General features: G+C 41.4%; 2 protein-coding genes across 4 annotated transcripts; both read left to right on the top strand.

The window, feature by feature from the left end:
• Positions 1-833: 833 nt before the first annotated feature.
• On the top strand, positions 834-9202 carry LOC133894930 (auxin response factor 21-like). 2 transcript variants are annotated; one of them, XM_062335126.1, is made up of 13 exons: positions 834-1280; positions 2216-2314; positions 2421-2477; positions 2574-2729; positions 2814-2898; positions 3091-3181; positions 3320-3484; positions 3564-3686; positions 3919-3994; positions 4079-4217; positions 4330-6116; positions 8086-8276; positions 8676-9202. In XM_062335126.1, the coding sequence occupies exons 1-13, from the start codon at positions 1113-1115 to the stop codon at positions 8827-8829; spliced, it is 3291 nt and encodes a 1096-aa protein (XP_062191110.1). In that variant the 5' UTR covers positions 834-1112; the 3' UTR covers positions 8830-9202. The 2 variants fall into 2 exon arrangements, with proteins under 2 accessions (XP_062191110.1, XP_062191109.1); XM_062335125.1 differs by having other exon boundaries at positions 836-1280; positions 2565-2729.
• Positions 9203-21243: 12041 nt separating this feature from the next.
• Positions 21244-27452, top strand: LOC133896304 (RNA-binding protein 208-like). Of its 2 annotated transcripts, none has more exons than XM_062336882.1 (12): positions 21244-21642; positions 23635-23696; positions 23992-24094; positions 24553-24629; positions 24715-24776; positions 24865-24952; positions 25209-25284; positions 25869-25899; positions 26013-26135; positions 26326-26417; positions 26599-26772; positions 26863-27452. In XM_062336882.1, exons 1-12 carry the CDS (start codon positions 21487-21489, stop codon positions 27142-27144), a joined length of 1326 nt encoding a protein of 441 aa, XP_062192866.1. In that variant the 5' UTR covers positions 21244-21486; the 3' UTR covers positions 27145-27452. The 2 variants fall into 2 exon arrangements, with proteins under 2 accessions (XP_062192866.1, XP_062192867.1); XM_062336883.1 differs by having other exon boundaries at positions 21245-21642; positions 26013-26126.
• The last annotated feature ends 291 nt before the right edge of the window (positions 27453-27743 follow it).

Here is a 27743-nt window from a genome sequence, read left to right on the forward strand (position 1 = left end):
GGATATCTTTTACGGGTACGAGTGGTTGATCTTCGCGGTGTTTGCCTCTCAACCCTTCTGTATCCCAGTGCTTAAATTCTACAGGGATAGTAGTTAAAGGCATTGCTTCGCAGCCTTTGGTCTCGCCTAACAGTTGGTAAGCTCTATCCTGTAGTTAACTTGGTTCCATCGACAACTCCAAACTAGCTAAAGAACATGCATATATAATTAACGACTAAGATAATAAATAAGTATCTTACATTTACATAATTATATATCATATTAGTATATTATTATATAGTTTATACATACAACATATTATTTCATAATTCAATAATATTTAATGTAACATAAACAAATATTGTTTAACATGATAATAAGTGTGAAGTGAGTACATAGACAAAACGGGTACAAATAAACTATTTTATACCCATCTTTCTATACTTGTTAGGTTTAACTTCAAACCAGCACTCATACCCACACCCGTTAGGATTTTATTCACCTCCATTATGATTTTTACAGTGAATGCACGAGTAATCTGTGCGCATTGCATCTATATAAAGGAAATACTATACAGTACCAGCCAACTCCTCCCTCCTCTTAATTAAAACGACAAAACTGCAAAAAGAATTAGAACCGAATACTACAATTATTTGGAGCGAATATTTTTCCAAACCACATGTAAGCAGTTTTCTGTATAATTTCTTTCAGACAAGCCTGGCTACTTGTTGAAGAAAGGGGATAAAAAAACACAGAAAGGTCACACGCTTGTGCGCGCGAGTCCTGACTCCTGCTCATAAAATTCTCGTGCGCCCGTGCTGCGTCCAGATGTGCCGATTAATCAATGAGCTAATGAACGAGGCCAGCAAGTAACCGTCAGTTAACAAGTGCATTAGCAGTACGGTAGCCAGTCGCCAGTAGGCTCGGCCGCAGCATGAGCAAAGCGACACTGCTCTAGTACTATCATATTGCTATTCTCTCCGCTGCTACCGGGTCTTTGCTTTCTTGGGAGCTGATCCTCAGAGCCGCCCTCCTCGCCAGTCACCCGGCGATGACTCGCGGGCAGCGGCGGCGGCGGTGGCGGAGGCGGAGGCAGGTCTAGGCTGTGTGACTGGCCGCGGGGGAGAGCAGGGATGGCGGCACCGGGAACGAGCTCCGGCGGGGCCGGAGGCGAGGGGGGCGGGGAGGGGAGGGGGGCGAAGGTGAACCAGGAGCTGTGGTACGCGTGCGCGGGGCCGCTCGTGGCGCTGCCGCCGGCGGGGAGCCTCGTCGTCTACTTCCCCCAGGGCCACAGCGAGCAGGTGCTGAGTGAGACGATTCTTGATCAAAGCTGCTGTTTTCCCTCCTCCGATGAGCAAAACTGCTCCTTTTTTTATTCTTTTGTTCTGTTCTTGCGTTTTTTCTTTTTGTGGCGTTCTTCCGCATGTCTCTTTCTTGTCGCCTCGCGTTCGCCGGCAAGAGAGAACTCAAACAAGTGGTGTATCGTTTCATGGTTGGTTGATTGGTTCAGCGCCCGGCGGCAATTGGTTCTTGAGCTTCGCCGGCAAATGCTTTGGTTTCCATTTGTCTCCTGAGAGAAAAAAAAAACCGTTTTTTCCCGGTGGCCTTTTGCGCAGCAGCCCAAGAAAAATTGGGAGTTGGAATTTCCCATCCAGTCATAATTAAGACTTGTTTTTATGATTGTTAATTTTGTTGCATTTTCACTAACTTCGAGTTCTTTTCGGGGTAGGTTTTTTGGGCGACGTATCAGCGCACAAATATAATGCTTTTTTTATGCCCCTTTATCAGATAAACCAAGTGTGGCCTTAATTTGTTTCAACTTTCTAATAAGAAGGAATAAATTTCTTTATTTTTTCACTAGTTGCGATTGTCTACTTGATGCTTAATGATTTGTTTTGCGAAGGTTGGTACTTCAATCCAGAGGATAATTCTATTGTCTGTGATGTTGAACTCTCGTTTGTCATCTGTACATCTTGCGTTCTCCTGTCTATTTTATCAAAGCTTAAGAAGCATCTTTTAAAGATTAGACAACAACTAGTGAACTTTTTCTCGTCTGCATAGCCTGTGTTCTCTTGTCTATTTTATCATGTTCTAGTGCAAACAAAATAATTAGGCGTTATATTGAAGTCACATAAAAGAGCGGCCAGTAAAAACCACTTGTATATTTCCTAATAATTGTGAAAGTTGTCTGGAGTTCCATGGTGAACAATTCTTATTCCTTGATACCCAATTTCAGGTAGCAGCATCATTGCGAAAGGATGCAGATGCCAAAATTCCGAGCTATCCAAATCTTCCATCTAGACTTATATGCATCCTCCACAGTGTCACTATGCATGTAAGCAATGCTTCTTTTAACACAAAATGGAAAATAACTGCGATTAAACTAGTGCTCTCTTATGCGGACGATTTTCAGTAATGTATCTCTCAACAATATTTGACAGGCTGATCCTGACACGGATGAGGTTTATGCTCGAATGACTCTCCAGCCGGTTAGCAATGTAGGTCATACTTCCCTATCGTCAATTATATCATATGTATTATAGGATGTACCCGAACCACCTTGATTTTGGAATTGGGACTGTTAGGTGACACAGTGTGACAAGGAGACATTGTTGGCATCAGAGCTTGCACTAAAACAAACCAGACCACAAACAGAATTCTTTTGTAAAACACTGACTGCAAGCGATACAAGCACTCATGGAGGTTTCTCTGTGCCACGGCGTGCTGCAGAGCGGATTTTCCCCCATCTTGTAAGAACACTTTACATCTTATGATGAAGATGAAGTGTTGATTGGTTAGTCCGTTCTAATTGGTTCACACTGCACTGTTTGTAGGACTTCTCAATGCAGCCTCCTGCTCAGGAACTGCAGGCCAGGGATTTGCATGATGCAATTTGGACATTCCGTCATATATATCGAGGTAAGTCAGAAAAACTATGAAATCAAAGTTCCCTTCTAGGCATGAAAGGAAGCTAATGAAAGTTCGTCTAGTCCATATTTAAATATCACTTATCTTGTTTGGTTTTATAATTTTAGGAACATGTTATCTTCCTTCATAATTAACCCATCCTGCTATTTGATAAGCACATCAAAGTTCCCTTCCTCTTCACAGGCCAGCCTAAAAGGCATTTGCTGACTACCGGCTGGAGCCTATTTATTAGTGGAAAGAGACTTCTTGCTGGTGATTCAGTCTTATTTATTAGGTAAAATGAGGGTGAAGGCCTTTTTTTCTGTGGATGGTCAGCTGATTCCTGTTTTGGTATTCCTTGAGAGTCAATATAGCAAATCAATCTACAGAGAGCATAACTAATGCCACTGACTTCCTGCCTTTGTGATTGTAGGAATGCAAGACAGCAACTCCTCTTGGGGATAAGGCGAGCAAATAGGCAACCTGTTAACCTCTCATCATCTGTTTTGTCCAGTGATAGTATGCATATTGGAATTCTTGCTGCTGCAGCCCATGCAGCAGCGAATAACAGCCAGTTCACAGTATTCTATAACCCAAGGTAAACAGAATCTTCTGCAAGGCTTAATATATAAAGAAGTGATGTATTAAAAGTTTCAATTGGACTTTTTTTCCTTCAGGGCTAGTCCTTCAGAATTTGTGATTCCTTTTGCCAAGCACCAGAAGGCTGTCTATACCAACCAAATATCTCTTGGCATGCGGTTTAGAATGATGTTTGAAACAGAAGAATCTGGAACAAGAAGGTATAAATTTCCAGCTTTATGCTAATATGTGGAATGCCTAGCGTCCTTATTACTTTGAAATCACTTTAGAAAAATATCCCTGGATTTTCTTGTGCACAATCGGCTCTCTAGAGCTTACCATTTTGTTGCATCTGGACTACTTGGTGTATCATGTTTTGAGCTGCATGCGGTTTTCTCTACCCAGCTTTACAATTCTTTCTGAAATGTAGGAACTTCTGACAACTGCCTGCAGGTACATGGGAACAATAACTGGTACAAGTGATCTGGATCCTGTAAGGTGGAAAAACTCCCAGTGGCGCAATATTCAGGTTCAGTCTGATCAATCAAACTAAATATGCAAACGTTGCCACATTTCCCTTTGTTTTTGATGAAAGAAGTATATTTGTATGCAGGTTGCATGGGATGAAGCAGCACCAACTGAGAGGCGCACCAGGGTTTCCCTCTGGGAGATTGAGCCTGTCATTGCTCCGTTCTTCATCTATCCCTCACCATTGTTCACTGCAAAACGTCCGAGACAACCTGGGATAACAGGTAAATAGAGAACTGCATGTATCATTGAAGATCTTAACGGATAACAATGTTTTCCTTGCCTGTATACAGTATACTTGATTATTTCTTGTAATAGTTAAAATCATATCTGTAGATGATGAGACCTCCGAAATGGAGAATCCTTTTAAGCGGACCATGCCATGGCTTGGTGAGGAGATTTACAAGAAAGATCTGAATACTCACAACAGTCTAGTTCCTGGATTAAGTTTAGTTCATTGGATGAACATGCAACAGAACCCCTCTCTCGCTAGCACAATTACGCAACCAGAATTGCTAAACACATTAGCTGGCAAACCTGTACAAAGTCTGGCTGCAGCTGATCTATCAAGGCAGATCAGCTTCCAGCCCCAGTTCCTGCAACAAAATGACATCCAGTTCAACACTTCTCTGCTTCCCCCACAAAACCAGCAGACCAAACAGTTAGCAAAAGTGACAGCTACACCAAACCAATTGGGAAATGTTATAGTACCACAGAAGGTAGTTCAAGATTGCAATTCCGATCAGAAGCAGCATGCGATTATTCAACCAGTGCAAGGAAGCCAACCAAAGATAAATATCGCACAACCTCAACTTGTTGTTCCAACTCAACTCCAGCAACCTCAAGTCATTCTCCAGGCTCAGCCTCAGCAACCTCAAGTCATTGCCCAGGCTCAACTCCAGCAACAGCAACCTCTGGTTCAAAATCACACCATTGTACAAGGAGGTCTTCAACAAATCCAGCTTCTGCAGCAACAGCAACCACATCTGCAGCAGCAGCCGCAGCAGGTTCAGCAGTTAGTGCAGGAACAGCAGCAAATAAAGATACAACCTGTTCACGTACCCAATGATACAAACATGACCACACAGCTATCTGATCATCAAATGAAAATACAAATATTGAAGGCTCTACAGCCACAGCAGCCTCTGATCATGGAGCAGCAGAAAATGATCTTGGATTTGCAGCAACAAATGGTAAACTCCCAGTCTACTGCTCAGCAGTGTGCACAGGTATCTAACCAAGTGGTTGGCATGCATAATAGTAGCACTATTCAATACCCGACGCAGCAAAAGACTCAACCTCACCAACCAATTCAATATTTTCCTGGGAATGACGTTTCTGTTGCAAAATCAGAAATTGTTACCTCCATGGGTGCTCGCTCTTTGCATGTGCCTAGTGGAGTGCAGTCATTGAAGAGAGATGATGTCCCCCCTTCTTCAACATCAGCATCCCCACAGAGTAATCCTGTTCTTTTGCAATCAATCCCAAGTAGCTCCAAGAACCAAAGTTTACTTACTGCAGCAAAGACACCTCAATCATCTGTTGTATTGGGCCCTACAATTGAACAGGAAACTAAGCCTTATCAGAGCACAAAGCAAACAGTGACGATTCCCAAGATGACTGAACAAAGACAAACTACCAGGCAAGACTACATGAACAACACTCCTCAGATGGATTATTTGGACACGTCCTCTTCAGCTACTTCAGTTTGCCTTTCTCAGGCTGATGGATCATTGCAACAGCCACCTTCATCCTTCAATCAGCATCAGCTGTTGAGAGACACAGTTCCAGATAGCGAGTTTGAGGTTTCAGATCCAGGAAATAACCTTCTATTTGGGGTAAACACTGATGGCCAACTGGAGTCTCTTAATGCAGATGCTTTGCTTGCAAATAACATTGAAACCGAGAAATACATGAATCATATGCCAGGAAATGGCATCTCTAACTATATTTCATCGAAGGATTCTCAACAAGAGTTATCATCTTCAATGCTTTCACATTCATTTGGTGTTGCTGATATGGCATTCAATTCTATAGATTCTTCAACCAATGATGCCCCATTCTTAAACAGAAATTCCTGGGCTCCAGCTCCTGCACATCAAAGAATGCGAACCTACACCAAGGTCTGCTATTTGGCTTAGCTCCAGTTTGTCATTTCACAACAATATGGAATATCTATCAAGTTGCTTTGTACTTTACAGTATCCCAAGGGAATACGTTAGTATGTAGTTCAAGTAAACTATTTAACCAACTAGAACATTACCGCTTCAGGATGGCCCAAAAATATACTTTAGTATGGAGTTCAAGTAAGTTATTTCTTCTTACCTGTGAAGGGGTTGCTAAAGCTAACTTCAACCGTGGTTGTTACGGCAGCGTGACGAGGCGTGGCGACCCACCACCTTTACAACTTGACAGCGCCATGGCGTGTGGCATGGCGACGCTATACACACGTGGCGAATACATACATTATAGTCTAGGATATTAGCAAATACAATGTAAATGTAGCTCAACAGTTGTAGTCTAAGATATTAGGAAATGTAAATATAGCACAAAAGACAAATAGCAATGTAAATGTAGCATAAAAGCATATAACTCAATGTCACTGTTGACACAATACACAATAAAGATACCTCAATGTCATAGATACGTAATAGATGTAAATGTAGAAACACACAATAGTTTTTACAATTATTAATACTCTAAGGGGTGTAAATACAAAAAATTGTAATATAATTGAGGCTATATTGAATCAGCCTCTAATATATTAGAAAACTAGGGGGCTTCTGCAAAATTTGCACCTCCCACCAGGTCTTTCAGCCCATGCCAACCTGCCAGCCCATCCCGGCCCACCCATCCGATGCATAAAGGCTAGGGAGGTTAGGGTTAGGGATTTCATCCCAACGCTCCGCCCTAGCGCGCGTCGCTCCTCTTGACACAGCACGTTGCCCCGCCCCGCGCGCCCCAGCGCATGTTGCTCCTCCCGTCCTAGCGCGCCACCCTTCGCCGCCCCACATCGCCGCGTCCCTCGCGCCGCTCCAGGCGGGCACCATACACTCTGGCATCGTGGTGACGCCGTAGCGAGGAGCAAAACACTGCCACGTCGCCATATCGTCGATACGGCGACGCCAAATGATGGCCCAAAAATATGTTTGATATCTCTTTGTTAATTAAATGAGTTCATGAAGGTAGACGTGGGTCATAGAAAATTTAAATTTTGTGTTGTTTTATTCTAGCTAGATGGATGAAATTTTGTGTTTAAAATTTAACTTCAACACCATATTGTTGTTTTAAATTTTATGTTAGTCATAGAATCAAAGCCGAATGGATGAAATAGCGCTAAGCTGCTGGCATCCTCTGTGACAAGAGGGTATCACAAAAGCTGAAAGTTGAGTTCTATAGGACAACGATTCGACCCGTGATGTTGTATGACGCCAAATGTTGGTCAACTAAAAGGTGACATGTTCAACAGTTATTTGTAGCAGAGATGCGTCTATTACGATTGGTTTGAGTCATACAAGAAAGGATTGGATCCGACATGATGATATATGTGATAGGGTAGGGGTAATGTCAATTGAAGAAAATCTTGTCCAACATCAGTTGAGATAGTTTGGACATATCTAGCAGAGACCTACAAAGTCACCTGTACACAGCGGGATACTAAGGCGCGCTGATAATGTGAAGAGAGGTAAGAGTCGATCAAACCTAATATGATAGGAGTCTGTAAAGAGAGATTTAAAGGAATAGAATATTCTAAAAAAACTATCCACGGATAGAAGCACGTGGAAGTTAGCAATCAGCATGCCAAAATAATAACTTATACTTCAGTCTCCTTATACTGTTATTACTTTATTTTTTACTATTACTAGTACCTTTATTATTATTATTTTTTATCATCTTTTTAGTTGGATCTTGTGTGTTTCATCTCTAGCTTACCCTAACTTGCTTGGGAAAAGCTTTGTTGTTGTTGTTGTTTTATTCTAGCATTGTTTAGAAGATTGGTGCAATACATTGTAAATAATGTTCGTGAAATAATTAGAGTGCACAGGCTCACTCTCGCATAAGTACTGTGCTGACAAAAGGATTTATATACAGGTGCACAAGCGTGGTGCTGTAGGAAGATCTATCGACATCAACCGATATTCTGGATATGACGAACTGAAACATGACATTGCCCGGATGTTTGGTATTGAGGGGCAACTCAGTGACCAAAATAGAGTTGGCTGGAAGCTAGTATACGAAGATCACGAGAAGGATGTTCTATTAGTTGGCGATGACCCATGGGAGTAAGTCATCTAAGCTTGTTTTTTCATTTCCCATACAAAAGTAACTGGCATGCAAAAAAGAACCCTAACTATCATGGATTTCTGCAATGGAAAGGCTAAATGCGACACCTTTAACGATTTTGGCATTTTGATTGATGCTTCAATCTTTACTTGTGAAATTCATTGGATGCTGTGAATAGATGATTTTTCTAATTTCAACTAAATACTTACTGATACAAAACAAATGTGGAGGAACCCTACAATCAACTGTTTTAACTCTGTAACTGCAAATTCTGCTTCTGTTGTTTCATCAGATTGAGACCAATTTGTCTTCACTTATTCATCCTTATTCATTTAGTTTCCAAATCTAACTGTTTGTGCCACTTAGGTAACTAAAGGTTGGTGGCTTTGCATTTGTAGGGACTTTGTGAACTGCGTGCGGTGCATCAGGATTCTTTCTCCACAAGAAGAAATGAAAATGAGATTGGTTGGTAACTTTGGAGACAGCTTTCTACACAACCAAGCATGCAGCAGTTCGGGTGGGGGTCAGCCCTGGAGGTTCACCGGTGACTAGAAAGTAGAAACTCATCAGCTTAGATTTACTTAAATGGCCAATATATCTACTGGTGCCACAAGATCGTCATTCTTATCTGTCAGTCTGACCATAATGTGAAGGATGAATGGCGATGATATTTTAGGCTCCGGAATTCTGAACCTTGAGTCCTTGAGTAAACTTATACACTATGAAGTTCATGCAAACAGTGAACATCAGATGAAGAACGAGTTGCAATGCAGCGGAAAAAGTTCCTCCAGAAAATGTACTTCTGTCTGTAACACTCTATGTTTTAGCATTTAGAGGATAACCCAAAATTCACTCTAATTTTATTTTTTTTATAAATTAATGTCAAACTAAAACCAATGTGTGCATATATACACACACATAGGTACATATATATGGGTACATATATATATAAGTAGGCAACATATCTTGTGAAACCGGTTACATCCCTGCATCCACTCACTGTGTCTGTTTTGATCAAAGTCCAACGATACATCAGCGCTTCATTGTTTCTCACTTGTGTGCATGCTCGAGCCTCACGCCGTCAGTGTCAAACGGAGCAGCGTTCCCAACTGACCCATCACGCGCTCAACTCTCTCGTGCTGTCCATCCCTTCCCTTCCTGACTGGCAATCGGCGCCGTGCTACTATTCCCTTCCCTTCTCTCCAGTGCCTAAGTACCTGCTCAAAACGACGAGATGCGGCGGCTGTTCGGGGATCCGACGGTAGCAGCGGCACTGCTGATCCTGCCTGCTCCGGTCACGAAGGCCCGAGGATCTGGCGGCGCCGCCTAGAGATCCGCCACCTCCTCCTCGAGCGTCGTGCTATTGACATCGCCTCTCGTGCCCTCGCCGCCTGGGCCGATATTGACGCCGCTCGCGCCCGCCGCCATGCCATGACCCACGAACTCACGCAAGCAACCTGTCTCCCTCTCTCTCTCCTCCCATCAAGAACTCGTATCCTCTCATTTTAGGTGAATTTCCACATATGCATGTTTGAATTGGGCGTGCAGTTGGATGAGGGTCGAGATCGAGGAGGTGGAGCGGAGGGAGGAGGACTGGGACCGCTTGTACGAGGCCAAGAGGAAGGAGATGGAGGAGTTCCAAGCGGTGTCACGACAGTTCGAGGCGGAGGCTCGTGAGGAAGTGAAGAGGCTAAGGGATATGGTATCTCAAGTATGGTCCCAATCCTTTGCATCCATAAACTATGAGCTTATTGCAGTTCATAGCTTGTTTAGGCTAATTGCAAGTGGTAGCATTAGCATCTGGGTGAACTGGTGAATTGTTCATTCAGTTCACTTCGTATCTACAGATTCCTTTGGACAACAGTGAAGCCCGGATGCAATTGAGCAGCTGAATGAGGATGTTCCACTTCTCCGCCTGAATCTGTTCTAGAGCTTCAGTAGTTTAGTTTGACTAGTTGGAAATACAAATTGCGTTGCTTGCTATGCTTCATGTCTGTAGATGAGTTTATTATCTATTTGTGTGCTGTCAAGAACCGCTTCTACGTTCAAGTTCCCTACAAATTCCTCTTGAAGCCTTGCCATTACCATTGCCTGTTGGGATTGCTACTAGTGGAATGTCAAAGTGGTGTGAAAGCTTGAGTGAACCAATACTACAGATTCTCTAATGCAATGAGTGGAGAAAAGTAATTATATAATGCAATGTAAGATTTTAAAATTAGGCTTCAAATTATCAAAACTAATGTATCAGTTTGTACAGATCCGACATTCATGTTTGTGAATAAAAGAGATGGGAATTTTCAGAAATACTCATTTAGCCTGATACATTGAGCTTTTGTAAATAAATTTCTCTATTTTGATGAAGATGAACATATTGATGTAAGAGTATCTCGGACAGACTCCCAAAAAGTCACTTCCAAAACCCCATATAAAGAGCCTTCCCAATAAGATTTCCTCCTAATATCGCTGTACTCTACAACAGACTCTCAGTATCTAACTCCCTATATCCCAACGACTATATTTTTAAATGGCTATAATTCAAATTGTGATATTTTTAACAATTATTTTTAAATATATAAATATCAACGACAATTACCATTCAAATCATGGTAACAATAGTTACAACTCGGGCATGAACAACGTAACTCTATTTACAACACTAGCAGGTGCACTGTGACTATAGTTACCATTTAAGTCATGATAACAATAGTTATAACTCGGGCATGAGCAACGTAACTCTAGTTACAACACTGGCATGTGCATCGTAACCGTAGTTACCATTCAAGTCATAGTAACAATAGTTACAACTAGGGCATATGCGGCGTAACTAGAGTAAATGGAATTACAACATCCGCAAGCTATAGTGAAAATATTTATGACCTATAGCAATCTATAGTATTTGCACCGAGGTATCATTCCAAAACCATCCAGATCTTACATATTAGAACTTTAGAAGATGATTCTTATAATATTTACACCATATCTATTACACAATCCACTTTAATTTTGCGAGATCGATATGATCTCTATGAGAAAGATCAAGCTGCTGTACATCCAGCATATCATGAAATTAATCAATTTTGAGGCTTAAAGTCTAATGCAGTCAGCTTAGGACTTCACTTGCCACAGCTTAGGCGGGTTGTTGAACTCAAGTTGCGGATTTACGGTCGCCCAGCTCTTGCCACCGCTACTTACTTAAAGAAGGTCATAAAAAAATCTATTAAACTATGGACAATGGAGACTTGTATGATTAGTTTTCTGTAGATCATGCGATGGCAAAGCTTTCCTCCAGCCACTCAAAATAGGAACAACCATCCACATCCTAGTCATGCAACAGCGAAAAGAAATGGACCTAGCTTCTAGTCATAATCATATGTATAAAGAGCCTGAAAGATATCATTATTTCATACAAAATCTTTCAAACACACTAGCAAAGACACTTCCACCACATCAAAATCAACCTAGCCAAAAGCGCAAAATGGTAGCACCCATATCAGAGCTGAATTGAAAAAGATTTGACTCTTCGTAGCCACATCTATCATTCTTGCTTTTCTTTGCTTGAACAGATGCGGCTATCATGAAACCCCACTTCCTTGCATATGTTGCATTGGTGTGCCACTTTTTTGTTAGCTTCTTTCTTCTTATTTCTTTGAACATCTTGATTCATCTCATTCATCCTCTTAATTCTCTTGCTCCCCCCCCCCCCTCGAATTAATATCATTTGGTGGTATATGTTGTATTCGGTTGGAATGTTGCATCCAATAAAAGCCTCATATTCCTCTTGCCTAGTCTGCTTAACAGTCGGAACCATATGTAGTAGTGATGACTTAAGGTTGAACACAGTCGAGGCTAAGAACTCAATTCCTTCAATTGAGTGTTTAGCCATTTGAATGAAATTTTTGAACTTATTGCGTACAGTCAAAATCTTCTTTCTCATTGATGCATCTGATGGATCAGTGGACTTCTCTTCTAGTGGATTGCCTGTCATCATAAATACTCTCTATACAAAGAAAATAAGTGCCATTGGTCATATTAATTTTAGATGTCTATGAAATAATTTGTAAAGCGTATTTCTACCTTTTACACCTTTTCCCCTATCTTTTCATAATGTAGTATGCGGGAAGCTCGTTTTGATTTTCACCTCTTAGTACTAGAATAATATGGCGATATGGGATACCTTTTGATTGGAATAACTTACGCGGACAATTAGCTATCATGGTTTTCGTTCGTAACGGACCTCCCTAACCTGTAGGGCTATCTCTAAGGGACACAACTTTTACATTGCCATCATGTGTAATGCCTTGAACACAACAGCTGTCTCTTGAGACACTAACTTCATACTGAAATTGCTCAAACACTGCATATGTGAATACTGCACTTTTTTGTTTCTCCATTGCCCACGGTGTCATAAGTTGAGGTGTCATGTGAATGCTAGTGTTGTTCGCCATAAGCTCCTCCTGTCACTGGCATTCTAAAGTTGTATCAAATCTAAGCCAGAACTCAACAAAAGCTAGCTTGCGATGAATGAAACAGTTAAAAAATGAATTTGCACTTTTCGACCTTGACGTGGTTCGGAGAATGCCTACCAAAGATATATCCATAAAATAAGCTAGTATCCATGACTCTCGAATGTCAAATTTGTTAGCAAACCACTCGTTCCCCTCCAGGCCAAATTCTGAAATGATAGAAGTTCATTGTGCCTCAAACTCAGCTGGGTTTCTGATCCCCAAACACACAAGTTTATCCTATTCCAAAACTTAGGGTCTTTTCTAATTATCGGACCAACCTTTTCGAGCACTTTTTCTATTATATGCCACATGCATAACCTATAAATTATGCTTGGAAGAACTACAACAATAGCATTTGTTATGCTCTTAGCTTCATCGATGATTATGAGTCTAGGTGCTACCCATCACATTGCTCTAAGGAATGTCTCAAATAACCAAATGTATGAATCAGTCTACTCATTTGCTAAGAATGCAGCACCAAAAAATACACTTTGCAAGTGGTGGTTGACTCCCGTAAATGGTGTAAAAATCATATCGTACTTATTAGTGGTGTATGTAGAATCAAAGAAAAATATATTACCGAAGTGACTGTAGTTTTTCCTCATGTAGCATCTGCCTAGAACACATGCACCAACTTACCCTGATCGTCCACAACAAAGTCATAGAAAAAATATGGATTGACTTCTTGCTTTCTAGCTAGCTGGGCCACAAACATTTGAGCGTTTGCGTTCCTAATTTTATACCTAAGTCATGGTAATAATTCTGTAAGTCTCTCTTTGTGCATTCGACATTCTCGAACCCACCCTCGCTGACTTGAAGGAGCATGTATGCCTGGGAGGTGCCTATGCTTGCTTTGTGGCATGTGTATAGTGTATTCTTAGCCCTCTCACTGACTTGACAATTTGATTTAATCAAATGAAGTTTATCGGGAGACACAAGACCATGGTTGTGTTGTTCAACCCATGAGTCTATCTTGTAGGTGTTATCACTGCATAGCCTGACGAAGATATGCACTTGACAACAACATCTACTGGACTTCATCTTATGTCTTTTCTTCGAGGGATCAACATTCTCATTGCCCATTTCTTTGAATCCTTCCCTGTTGCACAAGAAGCATTTGTTTCATACCACTGCATTATGTAACTTCTTTTGCTGCCCAACACGGACTCCAAAAGCCCACGCGGTGTGCATAGGACTTGTAGAATTCCTCCACAGCCTCGATACCTTCAAATGTCATACCTACTTTGGGCTTAAATTTCTCATCACATTCGGGTACATAAGATGAACACTGCAACATAACAAAAGAATCGCAATAAGCAAATCTTGCATAAATCACTAAATCAAACAACATATGAAAAATCATAACACTTACAGAAAGAGGAATGCTCAGTTTCTTTTCAGGCGTACTTAATCCATCCTCATTCATTAGATGCATTTGCAAGGGCTCGACTGATTCCATCACTGCACATTTAGGCACACGATAAGCGACTTAAAACGGCAACCACGGAATTGGATACGTGCAAATACCCTTTTTGAAAAATTGGATACGTAGAAACTATCATTGAATTAGGGCATGCCCTGAATTAGAATTACCTTCAATGGTTCACTGGATTAGAAACTTGGATGGGTAGAGACAAATAGCCTCCCTGTTGCCATCTAATCGCCAGCACTGTGAGGCGTCGCTGCTGTAGGGTTTCCTGCTTCGGGCTGCTAGCCGCCTTACCGCTGTGCTCCAAGGCCGCCTGCCAATCGCTACCTTGCCGCTGTGCTCCAAGGCTGCTAGGCACGTTCCAATCGTCATCTGCCAGTTACGTGCCAATCGCCACCGAACGACCAGCTCGAGGCCGGGTCTCCGTTTGGCGCACGTGACAGGGTCGCTTGGGGGCGCTGCTCCGTTTGACGCTAACGGTGTGAGGCTCGGGCGTGCGCATAGGCGAGAAACAACAATGTGTTGTTGTATCGTTGGATTTTGATCAAAGCAGCCACGAAGAGCGGATGCAGGGATGCAACAGCGTAATCGGTTTCACAGGATACATTGCCATATAAGTATATATAGGTATATATATATGTGTGTGTATACATATATAATATACACTTATATATACAAATATATGCATGTGTGTGTTTTTTTGGTAACTCGAACTCACCTTGAATTCAAACCATATATTTAAATTGATCATATGCATTTTAGTTTTTTTGGGGTTTTGGGCCTTTATGTATTGATTTGAATTTGAATCTAATCGAAATTCAAATCAAATCCCTATTGTGAAACCCCAACCAAAATCCCCATCTAAATTCCTATCTCTATTCCTCTTTGGGATGAAATACTCTCCCTAACCTAGTTAGGCCCATCATCTCTATCTCCATCTTCCTCTTCTTGCGCTACTGGTGGCCTAACCCACCAAGGCCTTAGACCTCTCCGCGCCAGCATTGGCTTGGCCTAGCCATCCTGATACAATCATCACTAGCTTGCCCTCGCGTCTCCTGCTCTGGCCTAAGGTCCATCTCCCGTGATGTCGCACCAACAGGAAGGCATCATCGCCATGTCCGCTTTCCCTCTCAGTCACTCTGAAACACGGGACCCGGCATCACACCCTCATCTTCAACCTTGCGACACCCCCAGATTAGCCATAGAGCCTTATCTAGCAAGCTGGTCATGGTCGTTGACGCGAGCGCACACACTTATGACCTCGTGACCACCTCAGGTTCCCTTCCTCTTTCATCATTGCACTTTGTTTGCCTCGGTATGGTACGATTCAAATCATGCTCGCCCTTGAGCCGCTGCTGAGTGCTCAAGTCAATCTTGCCCAAACCCTAGCTCACTCCTTCCTCTATAAATAGAACGCTTGCTCCTTTCCCTCCTCTTCCCCTCTCTTCCTCACCTCAGATACCTTGGATCCGCACCAGAGTGCCCTCTCCTTCTCCTTCACCTCAGTGAGTGCCGTTGTAGCGGTCCTCGCCAAGGGAAGCAAAGTGAGGGAGAGAAAGTCATTAGGGAGATCACCAGCCCAGTTCCTATCTGCCTTCCTCCATCTCTCTGCTTAGGGACAACCGTGGCATCTCGAGGCCAAAGCTCGAGGATAAGTCATCATCATTGCTCATCTTTTTCGTTTCCAACCACCTTCCTTTCCCCGTTGAGTACCAGTACAACTCCCCATCTTCCCTTCTACCCCATTCATGCGCCAGCTAGCTTCCTTTTCCTTTGATTCGCACTGAGCACTGTGTGGTTGCCTGCTCTATGTTGCTGATGGCCGTCCTCATTGGCTGTGTGCAGTCATAGAAGGCATGGTAGATTGCTTATGCGTGTCAACATCGATGGCTCATCGCAACACTACCAGATTAGTGGCGAAGGAGTCGGCGGCGGTGAAGATGGCTTAAAGCATAAGCAACACCAACCTAGCTCAATTTCAACATGAGATCTATTAGGAATACTCCTTTTCCTTTCTTTATTTGATTTCCCAATCAATATTTTAGAAGTCGTAACTTCATTGATTCAACTATGATTTTGGTGATTCTTTTGCCTAAATTCATCTCAAATCATGATCTATCTCCATGTACTAGTTTAGTAGTTAGTAGGGTTCATTTGGTTTTCCATTTGATGCAATTTTGGTTCTTCTTTAGTTTAGGTCCACTTATCGCTGTAAATTGTGCTTTGCATAAGAAGAAGAGTTTGTGGAGGAGCCCAATGACCTAGACTATGAGGAAGGACATGAGGACCTTGAGGAAGGAAAATCATAATTCCTTGACCATGTTGGACCTATATTTCATAATTTAAAACGTCGAATTTAAAATATGATATACTCATGCATGCTTTATACTAGCTTTACTTCAAATGTTTGTGATAGTTATGACCTATTTTGCTAAGCCATGCCTTGCATCCTTGTTCACTATATTCCATGATAACCCTAGCTTACTTCCATCATTAACTATAATGATGTTGGATGATGGATTGCCAACTAGTATGCTTTGGATGATTACTTCTACCTTTGAAGATGAACACACTTGATCAATATCTATTATATTTCATGAAATTGCAAATGCATGGAGTGAGGTGTGATGCTTGTTGGTGTGTGTTTGAGAAAGGTGGGATGGTGTGGTGAAAATTATGAAAAACCTGTTTTGGCAGGGGTAAGTAAGGTAGTCCTCAGGGGAGGGTGCATTTTGGGAGCAAGTCTGCCTTTGTGGTATTGGTGCTATTGAAGATGCTTGCTTTGACCATATAAGGAATAAATCATTACGCCGTCATGCTAAGCCATCATTGTGCAACTGCATGTCATGTCTCTGATTATGGTAAAAGGCTTGGATCATGCCTTCCTAACCTAACCAAAGAACCACCTGGAAAGCTGGGAGTAATGGGAGATCAAGAGAAGACTTGAGTGACCTATGTTATGCTTGAGGTTCGGCTGGAGAATACTATGAGATGAAACGAAAGTCATGAGCCCCTAAGGTGTTCTATAGGTGGGAATCTAGTGAAGAAGGTTAGGTGTTGGGACTCCACCCCACCACTTGCAATGGTTGGAGGCTGAGCATATCGTGTGAGTAAATTTATACATCTCTATAGAGCATTAATATATTTGAACAACGTCCGCGGTCATGCAGAGCTTTGTCACACTTCAGTTAAACTTGGGGTGTGAGTAATCCTTGATGGGTCAATGTGTGGGCCACGAGCCTGTGTTTTGGCGAAGGGCAGTTGTGAGCCGTAGTCTGGTTGGTAATGTGTGTCCACCATCCTAAAAGATGGTAACGTAGAGACTGAAATAGGTTCTTCTAGGACATAAAATCCTTAATTATGACTTAAAAGTTTAGGTTGATAGTCACATGCTTTTAACTAGATATCATACTTAGAGCATGCTTGGCAGGACTCCACTCCCAGCATCACTCAGATCTAGTGTTTGTATGTTAATATAGATGGTTTAAATATCTATTTTTAGTCTAAAATATAAATAAGATGACTCACTCAAACACTTCCTATATACCCTCAACTCTAGCTCCACAAATTTCTAGAGATATAGATACTTTGCTTCAAAAATTCTTGAACCTAGAGCTCTGCAAAACATGCCTTTAATAAACTACATCAAACCTACTTTATACTCAAAACTACACCTTATAGCTTTAACTCTTGTTAATTCCTTAAGCATTTATCAACCTTTTTAGTAATATTAGAGCTTGCTAAGTATCTTCCGTACTCATTATTACTTGTTTAGATGAGAAGCTAGAGTACTACTTCGTTAAAGATGGAGATGATGAGTAGTTGAGTCCGCATCTGTACTCAAGTTGCATGTGGCATTGAGCCATTATTTTAGTTTCTGTTGTTGTTCGCTTGGTCAATTGGCCACTGATGTAATGAATCATATGAATTAATATCTATGTATTGTAGATTTTTATGGTGTAATTTTTATTAAAGTATGATTATGATATTATTCTTTTGTAATCTATATATATCAACTATTGATTTAAAACTGATACATGAAGCATAAGGAACCCAAGATCAGAGTCCGACACCATCACTGTTGTAGTCTTGTAGAGTTGTAGAAGTAGTTATTCTGTTATGTTTTGACAGACTTACAATCCATATAGTATAGTTGTCCGCACCTATATATATCTTCCTTGTATATGCTTTTGTTGTAAGCTGTAACACGGAGGCTGTAAGGCATCATCATTTATTAAGTTGCTAAAGAATACAGATCCAAGCACATGTTTCATTGTTCACGAACTCTCTGCCTGCCCTGATGCCCTTTGTTCTCCCTCCCCAAACCCTTGGTGGAAGCACAAATCCCCAGACACAAGTTTGAATTTGAGCTGAAACTTCGAGCTGAAACTTTTTTATTCTTTAAGATGGAATTCGAAAATTTTGATTTGGATGTGTTTTAGTTGCAAGTAGTATATACATCAGAGCATTCCCAACGCATAGTGTCTATCTTTATTTCTTAGAGATGAGAGAGTATATAAATTAATGTATAGAAAGAATATCCCAATGTATTGTGTTTATGTCTGATGTTTATGCGACTTCTTATGACCCATTGTTAAATAGAAAAATACAATTCGACAAACACTAATTTTTACTGTTCATATTTGTTGGTCTCTAGCTCGTTCTCCCTCTTTCTTAGCTAACCTGCCAAATCATCTTTTGTCATGCGCGTCTAATTAATACTACATTCGTTTTTAAATAGATGTCTTCCTAAAATACGTGCAGTTAAACTTTAGAAACTTTAACCACTAATATACACAAAATTATTAGGATTTAACACATGAAAATGATAATAATGAATTTATTATAAAAATACTTTAATATTTTTTTAATTTTTATCAACTTTTATCAAGAGTTAGTTATCAAAAGTAATAGTTAAACATGTTTATTAGAGACTGTATTGATGTACTAAATGATAATTAAAAGAGAACAGAGGTAGTGCGAATCCAACTAGTGTTGTGGGAGAGTACTCACCGAGTGGTGGGTCCCATGACGCATCGATGAAGAAGGCATCGAAATTTAAGCATGTGGATGGGAGCAATTTGGTCGCTCCGCCGTGAACGCCAACCACTCGGCACCAGCAGCTTTGTTGCAGCCCCAGTCGTGTGCCCTTCCGCCGTCCCGATTCCTCCCCACCTCCTCCCTTGCCAACTCCTCCATCTACAGCCCCTCTCCCCACTTGCCCATCTCTCTCCCCCTCCGCCTCAAGGTCTATGTGAGCCGCACGCGCAAAAACCACCGGCCCCTCTCCCTTATCCTTTTGCCCCTCCTACTCTCATCGCCAGGTGGGCCCCACATCGGTCCACAAGCCTTTGAGTTGATCTTATGAGTATTTTTTACAAAACAACACTCACTTAGTCAAAACTATCACAAAAATAACACATTCAAATATTGGGTTTAAAAGAACCCTGCTTCTGTAAGTATATTTTTTTCACAAACTCACATATTAGAGTTAGAGAAGAGCAACTGCACATGATAGATGTCATATGGTCATGCGGCGCCGTAATGGCTGAAGATAGCGTTTGGTGCTACAGTTTAGTTCTTTCGAGTTTGAATTATCGATTCCTGATCAATACCGGCATGTTTCCATCCTAATAATACCGTTTCTGATTTTCTCGTATTATCGATATCTTATTCTTTTCTGGTATTATCGTTATCGAATTGATTTTCAAGCGAAAATGTAAAATTGAAAGTGATTTAGGCTTTTTTCGATCATTTTCGAACTCTTTTCATCCCTAATGAAATGCATTTGATCGGACCGTCGAATGTTGAGAAAATGAATGGTTGTGATTAAGGAAGGATGTGTTGCCACTATTTTTTTAAGTGAAATGTTGCCGCTACTGGCGATGGAACAATTACATTGCAATGAAGAAGGGAAGTGTTGTCAGTTTGTCACTGCTGTAAACGAAGAAGGGCAGAGTTGATGGCGATGATGGATTGCAAACAATTGCAACGAACGAAAGTAATGTTCGTAGAAGTAGCTGTTCAAGTGTTCAATATCTAGGAGTGACTACTGACATATGCGCTCCTTCAAAACTTCCATATCTGAAACCCATAATGTGCTAGGACAACCTACGTGACAATGAATAGACATATTACTCACTCCAATCATAAATACGACATTTTAGATAATATCCGGATAAACTTTTAAAAATTAACCATCAATAATTTGTTTGGTTTGGAAACATAGAAATTATATATATATATTATCTTGAAAAATATTTTCACAAGCTTATAAATTTATTGAGTTCTATAAATATATTCTAAAATAAAATAGTGTTCAAATATACGTATTGAAGATCCTGTCATGTCTAAAATATCATGTATTTTTTATTGGAGGGAGGAGTTGCTAAGCCAATGGATACAACTATTAGGAACGACATATCGTCTCACGAGTAAAAACCAATGTTAGTAGAAAACAACTGAAAATAGTAATACCATTTACTGAGAGAAATAAACTGATTGGATGGAACAGTTTTCAATCTTCATTCTCATTCATGAGACCATACGATTCAAATTTACAAATATTTATTAGTCGTGAGTTGTGATTGACAAGTTGAGTCATTGAAAAATGTTTATATTGATCGCTACCCGGCTCACACCGTTGCTCCTCGAATAACATAGCTTGTGGGTATACAATTGCCCACTCTAGTTGATAAAAGAAAATTTCTATTGTAACTAAGAAAGTAACTAACAAAATGAACTGAAGTAGAAATTAGATGAAGTAAAAATTTTAGTTCAAAAGAGTGGGTTTTGGATCGATAAAAAAATTAAACTGCATCCCTACTAACGTATGATCAAAGAGCCCAAAACATGCATAATATTTGGGCAAAACAGGCACACGCTCAGCAAAATCCTTATCCAAATTTGAAGCGGGTGCAGGCAAGAACACCCCGGGCCCACCTGCCATTGAGCCACGGCAGCCATACAGAAAGCTCCACGTCACCTCGTCCCGGGGTGCAAAATCCCCAACCTGCCCCTCCCTCTCTAATCTCGATAGGGAGCACGACGACGAAGAGAAAAACAGAGAGGGAAAAAATAGGGGGAAAACCAAGAAAAATATCACCTCCTCTTCCTCCGTTCCCCTTCTCGATCCCCACGAGAAATTATCCCCCAAATCTTTCGATCTGTTCTACCCAATCCACCGATCCGTCGATCGATCCGTTCGTGGATTCGGTTTGCTGGGGTTCCGATCTGGTCTTCGCCTCGCCAGAGGAGCCGGAGGAGGGGGAGGAAATGAACGGCGCCGGGGGCACCCACCAGCAGCAGCAGCAACGGCTCCGGCTGCAGCAGCAGCAGCAGGCGCTCCTGATGCAGCAGGCGCTGCAGCAGCAACAGCAGCAGTACCAGTCCGGCGTCCTTGCCGCCGCAGCAGCGGCGGCCATGACTCAGGTCGCCCCCCGGATCCTCGTTTCTTGATCTGTTGCTTTGCGTACACATTGGGCGGCGGTAATGCACGTTGATCTGCTTGTGAAGCTGGGAGAACGTTTCTTGCTTTGCGCATTTTTCGTAGGTTGCCTCGTTGGTTTACTGTACATTCTTACTGTCCCTTCTTGATGGGATAGCGTTAGAGGAAGCTTGATATGTAGATTTTCTTCAAGTTCTTTTTTCGGAGGAATTGGAGCGAGCGCTGTTGCATTGATGTTGCTGATTGCATGCTATTGCTCGTGATACATGTCTTGTGCACAAGGTGGTTGGATGCTATTTCCTCCATTGTTATTGCGGCTCCAAAGGAAGTTCGTTTTCACATAGGAATGTTTTTGGGCTAACGGGTGAAAACATGGCTAGGAAGGGTTGGGTTCTCACTCCCTTCACATTTTTAGCTAAAGGGATTCTTTTAGTTGTTGTTCCGTTTCTTGTCTTTGCTCCGTACCTCTACATCTTGTTTTCCCATTTATTATTGTACATACGGCTATGTGCATTGGGCATTGGGCAGCGGTAACGCACACGATCTTGTTATGAACCCAAAAGATTGCTGTTTGCTTTGAGTTTGAGCATTCTGTTTAGGTTGCCTCCTTGTCCTTGGTTATGCATATGCTTTTAGCGTACTGTTTCTTTTTTTTTTCTTTTATAGCAGTGCATTGCTCCTATTTTGTCTCTAAACAACTAGTTCGCTCCATATTCCGTAGTTGAAAAACCAAAAAAGGTGAAAAAGTCTCTAGAGCTTGTGTTGTTTCAGTCTCCAGTTGCATAAAAGCTTGATAATTGCATTCTATTACTCTTGATACATTATTGTTGCTCAGAAGTCTGTTAAACAAAGGAATGAAAGCTACTTGCTGCATATGCAAAGCACATAGTTCTAGCTGAGGGAAGATGTTTGGCTGTAATTGCACACAATCACAGCTTCTAATCATTGTTAATGATCAATGGGATAAAACATTGTTAGAAGCATATTCACCAGAAGCGGGGTCAATGCCGCGATCCACGACTCCAGATCACGGGCCCGGTTTGCCGTCGGGACACCGCCGGGAGAGGAGAGAAGACCTGAGATGTGTGATGAGTCAACGCCCTTCTTCCTGGTGAGCTTGGACGGCGCTGGCGCTAAGCACGCGTAGGAGGAGCTTGCTGGGCAGTCTGGGCCGGGCTGGGTGGGCGCCTAGCATCGGAAATCGCCGACTAGACTTGGGAGGGATGAATGGACTTTGCCTTCCGCACCAGCTACAACTCGATTTTGCCACCACTGCTACTCGTTTCACTCGTTGCTGGTCAATTTCGCTGGCGCTGCTACTCGATTCAGCCATGGATCTGTGATAGGATGAGGGAGAGGAGGCATTGGAAGACCATAGCTTGATGGAGAGGTGGAGGATTGAGGAAGAAATGGTAGATCAAGGGGGAATGTCGTGTGGCTGCCTCCTTTGATGGGTTTATCGATGGATGCTGTATATATTGATGGGATTAGGGCATGGATTGGCAAGGTGTAGTGTTTATATGGTCTACTAGGCTTTGGCTTGGATAGTGGGCCGAATGAGTTAGTAGCCCATTTCTCTTTGCTTTTCTTTTTTTCTTTGATGTATATGCCATATATGTCTTGATCGCCTAGAAAAAGCAAAAACCCGGATGGGGCATCGACCCGGGTCATCGACTTGGATGAATCGAGGTCGCGTTCCTCGCCATTAATTTGTCGTCCTGAAGAGGTATACCCCCTTCATACCACATTTTTGTTAAATGTCGACCCATGTCCCGCAACCCTGTTCCTCGACCCGATCGACTCGAATTTCTGGTGACTATGGTTAGAAGAACTTGGTTTCTATTCCCTTTACATTTTGGGTCATTATTTTCTTTCCCTACACGTTTTCTACTTTGCTTTGCTTCGCTTTGCACCTCATTAGCTTGTTTTGCGAGTATCTTCTTTTTTATTTTTTCCCAACATTTTATATTTTGCAGATGGAGCCTATTTCTAATGGCAATCTTCCACCTGGGTTTGATCCATCCACATGTCGCAGTGTGTGAGTGCTTTCGATGTTCTTTTCCGTTTTCACCTTCATATGTGTTTTACAGCGCGTACCTTTCCTTTCCCTTTTTATCAGCGCAACTGTGGTTATTTTTTTAAAATCAATGTGCAGTGTTACAAGTCACAAAACAGCAAACTTAGGTAATGCACAACTTCACAGTTACGTCGGTGCTAAGTTATAATTGATAGTAATTGCATCGCCTGAATACGGTTGTTTGATATTCTGAAGTTTTATTTAATAATATTCTTTTCCGAAATTTGATTCTAAGTCATGATTCTTTGCCAACTAGGTATGTGGGAAATGTAAACCCTAATGTCACTGAGAGCCTTCTGATTGAAGTTTTCCAGAGTGCCGGCCTTGTGGAAAGATGCAAGCTCATCCGAAAAGAGAAGGTGCACTTCTGCAGCCTATATTTGAGTTTTAGAATGCAATCCATATTACATCAGAAATGAATTTGTTTAAATACTTAAGCTTTATACTTGATTGAAGGCTCATGTACTTCAATGCTGAACCCAAGGTTTGATTTAAGTTAAAGAACATTAATATTCCAAAAATTCTTATTTCATAGTGATTTAGTACATAGCTGCCCTGAGCCCCAAAATACCACTAGTCACAAACATTTAGTTGGAACTTGATGATATTTTTGTTTTTTTGGGTATGCTCTTCACTACTGGCTAAATTTGTGAGAAGCTTGGATCATCTACCTTTATGTGTTTGTTCTCTGTATTATTTCAATATGATTGTATGATTTGGAAATCTCGTTATCTTTCCTCTGGGTGATAATTTGATGACACCTCTACTGTTTTCAGTCAATTTTCGTTTATCTGATGAGAACTCACTCTTTTCTTAGTCCTCCTTTGGGTTTGTTGACTACTATGATCGGAGATCTGCAGCTCTAGCAATCATGACCCTTCATGGCCGTCACATGTAAGTTCCACTGCTACACTAACTTTGAACACAAGTTTCATAGTCTTAATTTCTAGTGTTCTTCATTGTGGAACTTTTTACACAGATATGGACAAGCAATCAAGGTGAACTGGGCTTATGCAAGTACGCAGAGAGAGGATACATCCGGTAAGATATTCTTCAAAATCATTCCTGTCTCTTTCTTTTCATATTATAATCCTTGTTTGGTTAACCGTGCCCATTGAATTATTTCCAGGGCATTTCCATATTTTTGTTGGTGATTTAAGTTCTGAAGTGAATGATGCTACTCTTTATGCCTGTTTCTCAGCATATCCTTCTTGTTCGTAAGTCTTTAGTTCTTTGTAACATGATAGCATCTATGATGAGTTTGTATCTGCAGCCTATGCTTTGTGATGCTGACTTGTTGTGATGCTGACTTGTTATTCAAGTTTTTGTAATTTGTTATATCAAATCTATCTCTTATGCTATTAGAATTCAGAATGAGAGATTTTGGATATTATGCCTTCTCTCTTAGCTTCTACCATTTTTTGGTTGGCTGTAGCCTTTCATTTTTTTTCATTTTTTATCGTTTATGATCAGTGATGCTCGAGTCATGTGGGACAACAAAACCGGACGCTCCAGAGGTTATGGTTTTGTCTCCTTCCGTAATCAACAGGCATGAACAACTCAGACTTTGACTCATTGCATTTTGCAGAACTGTTACCATTTTCATTGTGTGGATCCAACACCACAGTTCATTTTTATTATCTATTATTCTGATGATTGAACTGTTTGATACTGGTGAATTTTGCAATGACCGAGTTCTGTTAGAGGCAGTGTTATAGTCTAAATTAGTGAATTGTTTGCAGAATACTGCTAGTTTAAGACAAGATGCAATGTTAATTTCTCATGATTGAATATTTAGTTTTTCTGTAGTCAAAATTCAAAGTGTAATGTGTATCAGCAGTTTGCTGTTGTACCAAGGCTACAGAAAAATTTGAAGTGTCAAATTTGTATTTAGTATCAGCCCTTTGCTGTTGTACCAATGCTACAGAAAATTTTTGTACCTTTATTATCACTATTGTTTTCTCATCATCTTTTTAGATTGATCTTGTGGGTTTGATCTCTAGCCTACCCCAACTTGCTTGGGACTTGTTGTATACCATGAACATGAAGTTTGGTCTCCCAATGAAGTTTGAGAATGAACTGGAATTTTCATCAATCCCACACTTGCTCACTTGAACTATTTTCTTGTTGCAGGAAGCTGAAAATGCTATAACTGAAATGACTGGTAAACATGCCATCAGAGCCTGTGATAATATTTAGTACATTTTTTCTGCCTGTAGTCTGCTGTCATTTTATTGCTGCAACTTCTGACTTTTGCAAGCTAATGTATTGCGATAGGAAAATGGCTTGGAAGCAGACAAATAAGGTGCAACTGGGCGACAAAGAACAATTCAGAAGAGAAACAAGAAACTGACAATCAGAATGCAGTTATACTAACAAATGGTAGCTCCGGTAATGCAGGTTATCTTTTTGAATGATTTCATGATCATAAACAGCAGTGATTTCCTTTAAGGCTGTCATTCATATCATGTTTAGCTGAATAAATGGCATTACATGAAGAACATGGCCATAATTAGTAATAATTGTTTGAGCCATTATTGTATCAATTCCTCAGTACTGATCTTGCCAATTTGTCTACTATATTCTGCAGCAACAGACTCAAGCCAGGATGCGGGAAGTAAAGAGAACCCAGAGAACAACCCTGATTGTACTACGGTATATGTTGGCAACCTCGGACATGAGGTAGAAACAAGTTGCTGCTTAGCCAGTTTTGTCTCCCCATTTCCTCATTGTTTTCCCAGGCCTTTTTCCCCTGTTACTAGTGTCAAGTGAAAATGAGAGTGAATTCATTTCTCATTCCTTTTTCCTAGCTCCTGTAGAAAGTTCGGGGCACCTATGATTCATCTTTCACTTAACTGGCCAGGTTAACCGAGATGAGCTTCACCGCCACTTCTATAACTTAGGGGTTGGGGCAATTGAGGAAATTCGTGTTCAACAGGATAAAGGGTTTGGATTTGTGAGATACAGCACCCACGGTGAAGCAGCATTAGCTATTCAGATGGCCGGTGGATTGGTAGTCCGTGGGAAACCAATTAAGGTAAGTTCCAAAGCATACAAATGTTCTGCTTCTGTTTACGTTATCCTTTACGGAATTGTTTTCATGGTTGTCTGCTTTGTTCTCTTCCAGTGCTCATGGGGTAATAAACCAACTCCACCTGGGACTACTTCCAAGCCACTGCCCCCTCCAGTTGCTCCATATCAGCCTGCTGTAGCGATGCCAGGTGTCCCGCAAGGCTTCACAGCAGCTGAGCTTCTGGCTTATCAGAGGCAGCTTGCAGCTGGGCAGATCGCTGGCCAACAAGGTCTCGCAGGTCAGGTATCTGCAGGGCTTCTTGCTGCTGGTTCTCAGGCCCTCTACGACGGCTACCCGAATCAGTCATCCGCCCAGCAGCTTATGTACTACAACTAGGGTTCCTTAAAGAGGAAGGCAATCTGTAGTGGTCAGCTTGTTTGATGCAAGCCTGGCCTTCCTCTTCATGTTACAAATTTCTGGTTCCTGTACTATGTGCTTGAGAGTTTTTCTTGTTCTCTGCTTGCCGCGGGATTGTGTTATTATCCTCTTACTGTACCATTGACCATTTTTCTTGTCAAATTTCGTTGAGTAGTTCACTTTAACAGAGTAAGAGATGTATTCGATGTGAATTTGCGATTAATTAATGTAATGCTCTTCTGATGCCCCCTGAGGATGGGCTTCGGTTGCTAGGCTGGTTCATGATCTGTTCTGGTCCAATTAGACATTGCAAGGTTTGTTTGAATCACGTGTAGTTTTCCGTTTATGGTCACTATCCTCTGTTCATCTGTGCTCTGTGGTCATTGTTCGAGTCGATGCAACATGCTAGAATTTGTTTTCTTCTCTGAGATGCCATGAGCAACAGGGAACTATGGAAGCTGAGAGCCTTTCCGGAGCGTAGGATTGCCAAATTGCATCGGAGTTGTGGAAGAAAGCAAGTGCGTACTTATCACTAGAATTTTCTTTCTCTAAACTTCAGAGTTCCAGATATGACTGAA

The sequence above is a fragment of the Phragmites australis genome, chromosome 16 (genome assembly GCF_958298935.1).
Source record: "Phragmites australis chromosome 16, lpPhrAust1.1, whole genome shotgun sequence".
Taxonomy (NCBI): Eukaryota; Viridiplantae; Streptophyta; class Magnoliopsida; order Poales; family Poaceae; genus Phragmites; species Phragmites australis.

Coding starts and splice junctions, on each gene's coding strand:
- LOC133894930 (XM_062335125.1), top strand. CDS start 1,113: ATGGCGGCACCGGGAACGAGCTCCGGCGGGGCCGGAGGCGAGGGGGGC. Junction 2,315..2,420: donor TCCACAGTGTCACTATGCAT/GTAAGCAATGCT, acceptor AATATTTGACAG/GCTGATCCTGACACGGATGA. Junction 8,277..8,675: donor GTTGGCGATGACCCATGGGA/GTAAGTCATCTA, acceptor TTGCATTTGTAG/GGACTTTGTGAACTGCGTGC.
- LOC133896304 (XM_062336882.1), top strand. CDS start 21,487: ATGAACGGCGCCGGGGGCACCCACCAGCAGCAGCAGCAACGGCTCCGG. Junction 24,095..24,552: donor AGCTCATCCGAAAAGAGAAG/GTGCACTTCTGC, acceptor CTCTTTTCTTAG/TCCTCCTTTGGGTTTGTTGA. Junction 24,777..24,864: donor GCAGAGAGAGGATACATCCG/GTAAGATATTCT, acceptor AATTATTTCCAG/GGCATTTCCATATTTTTGTT.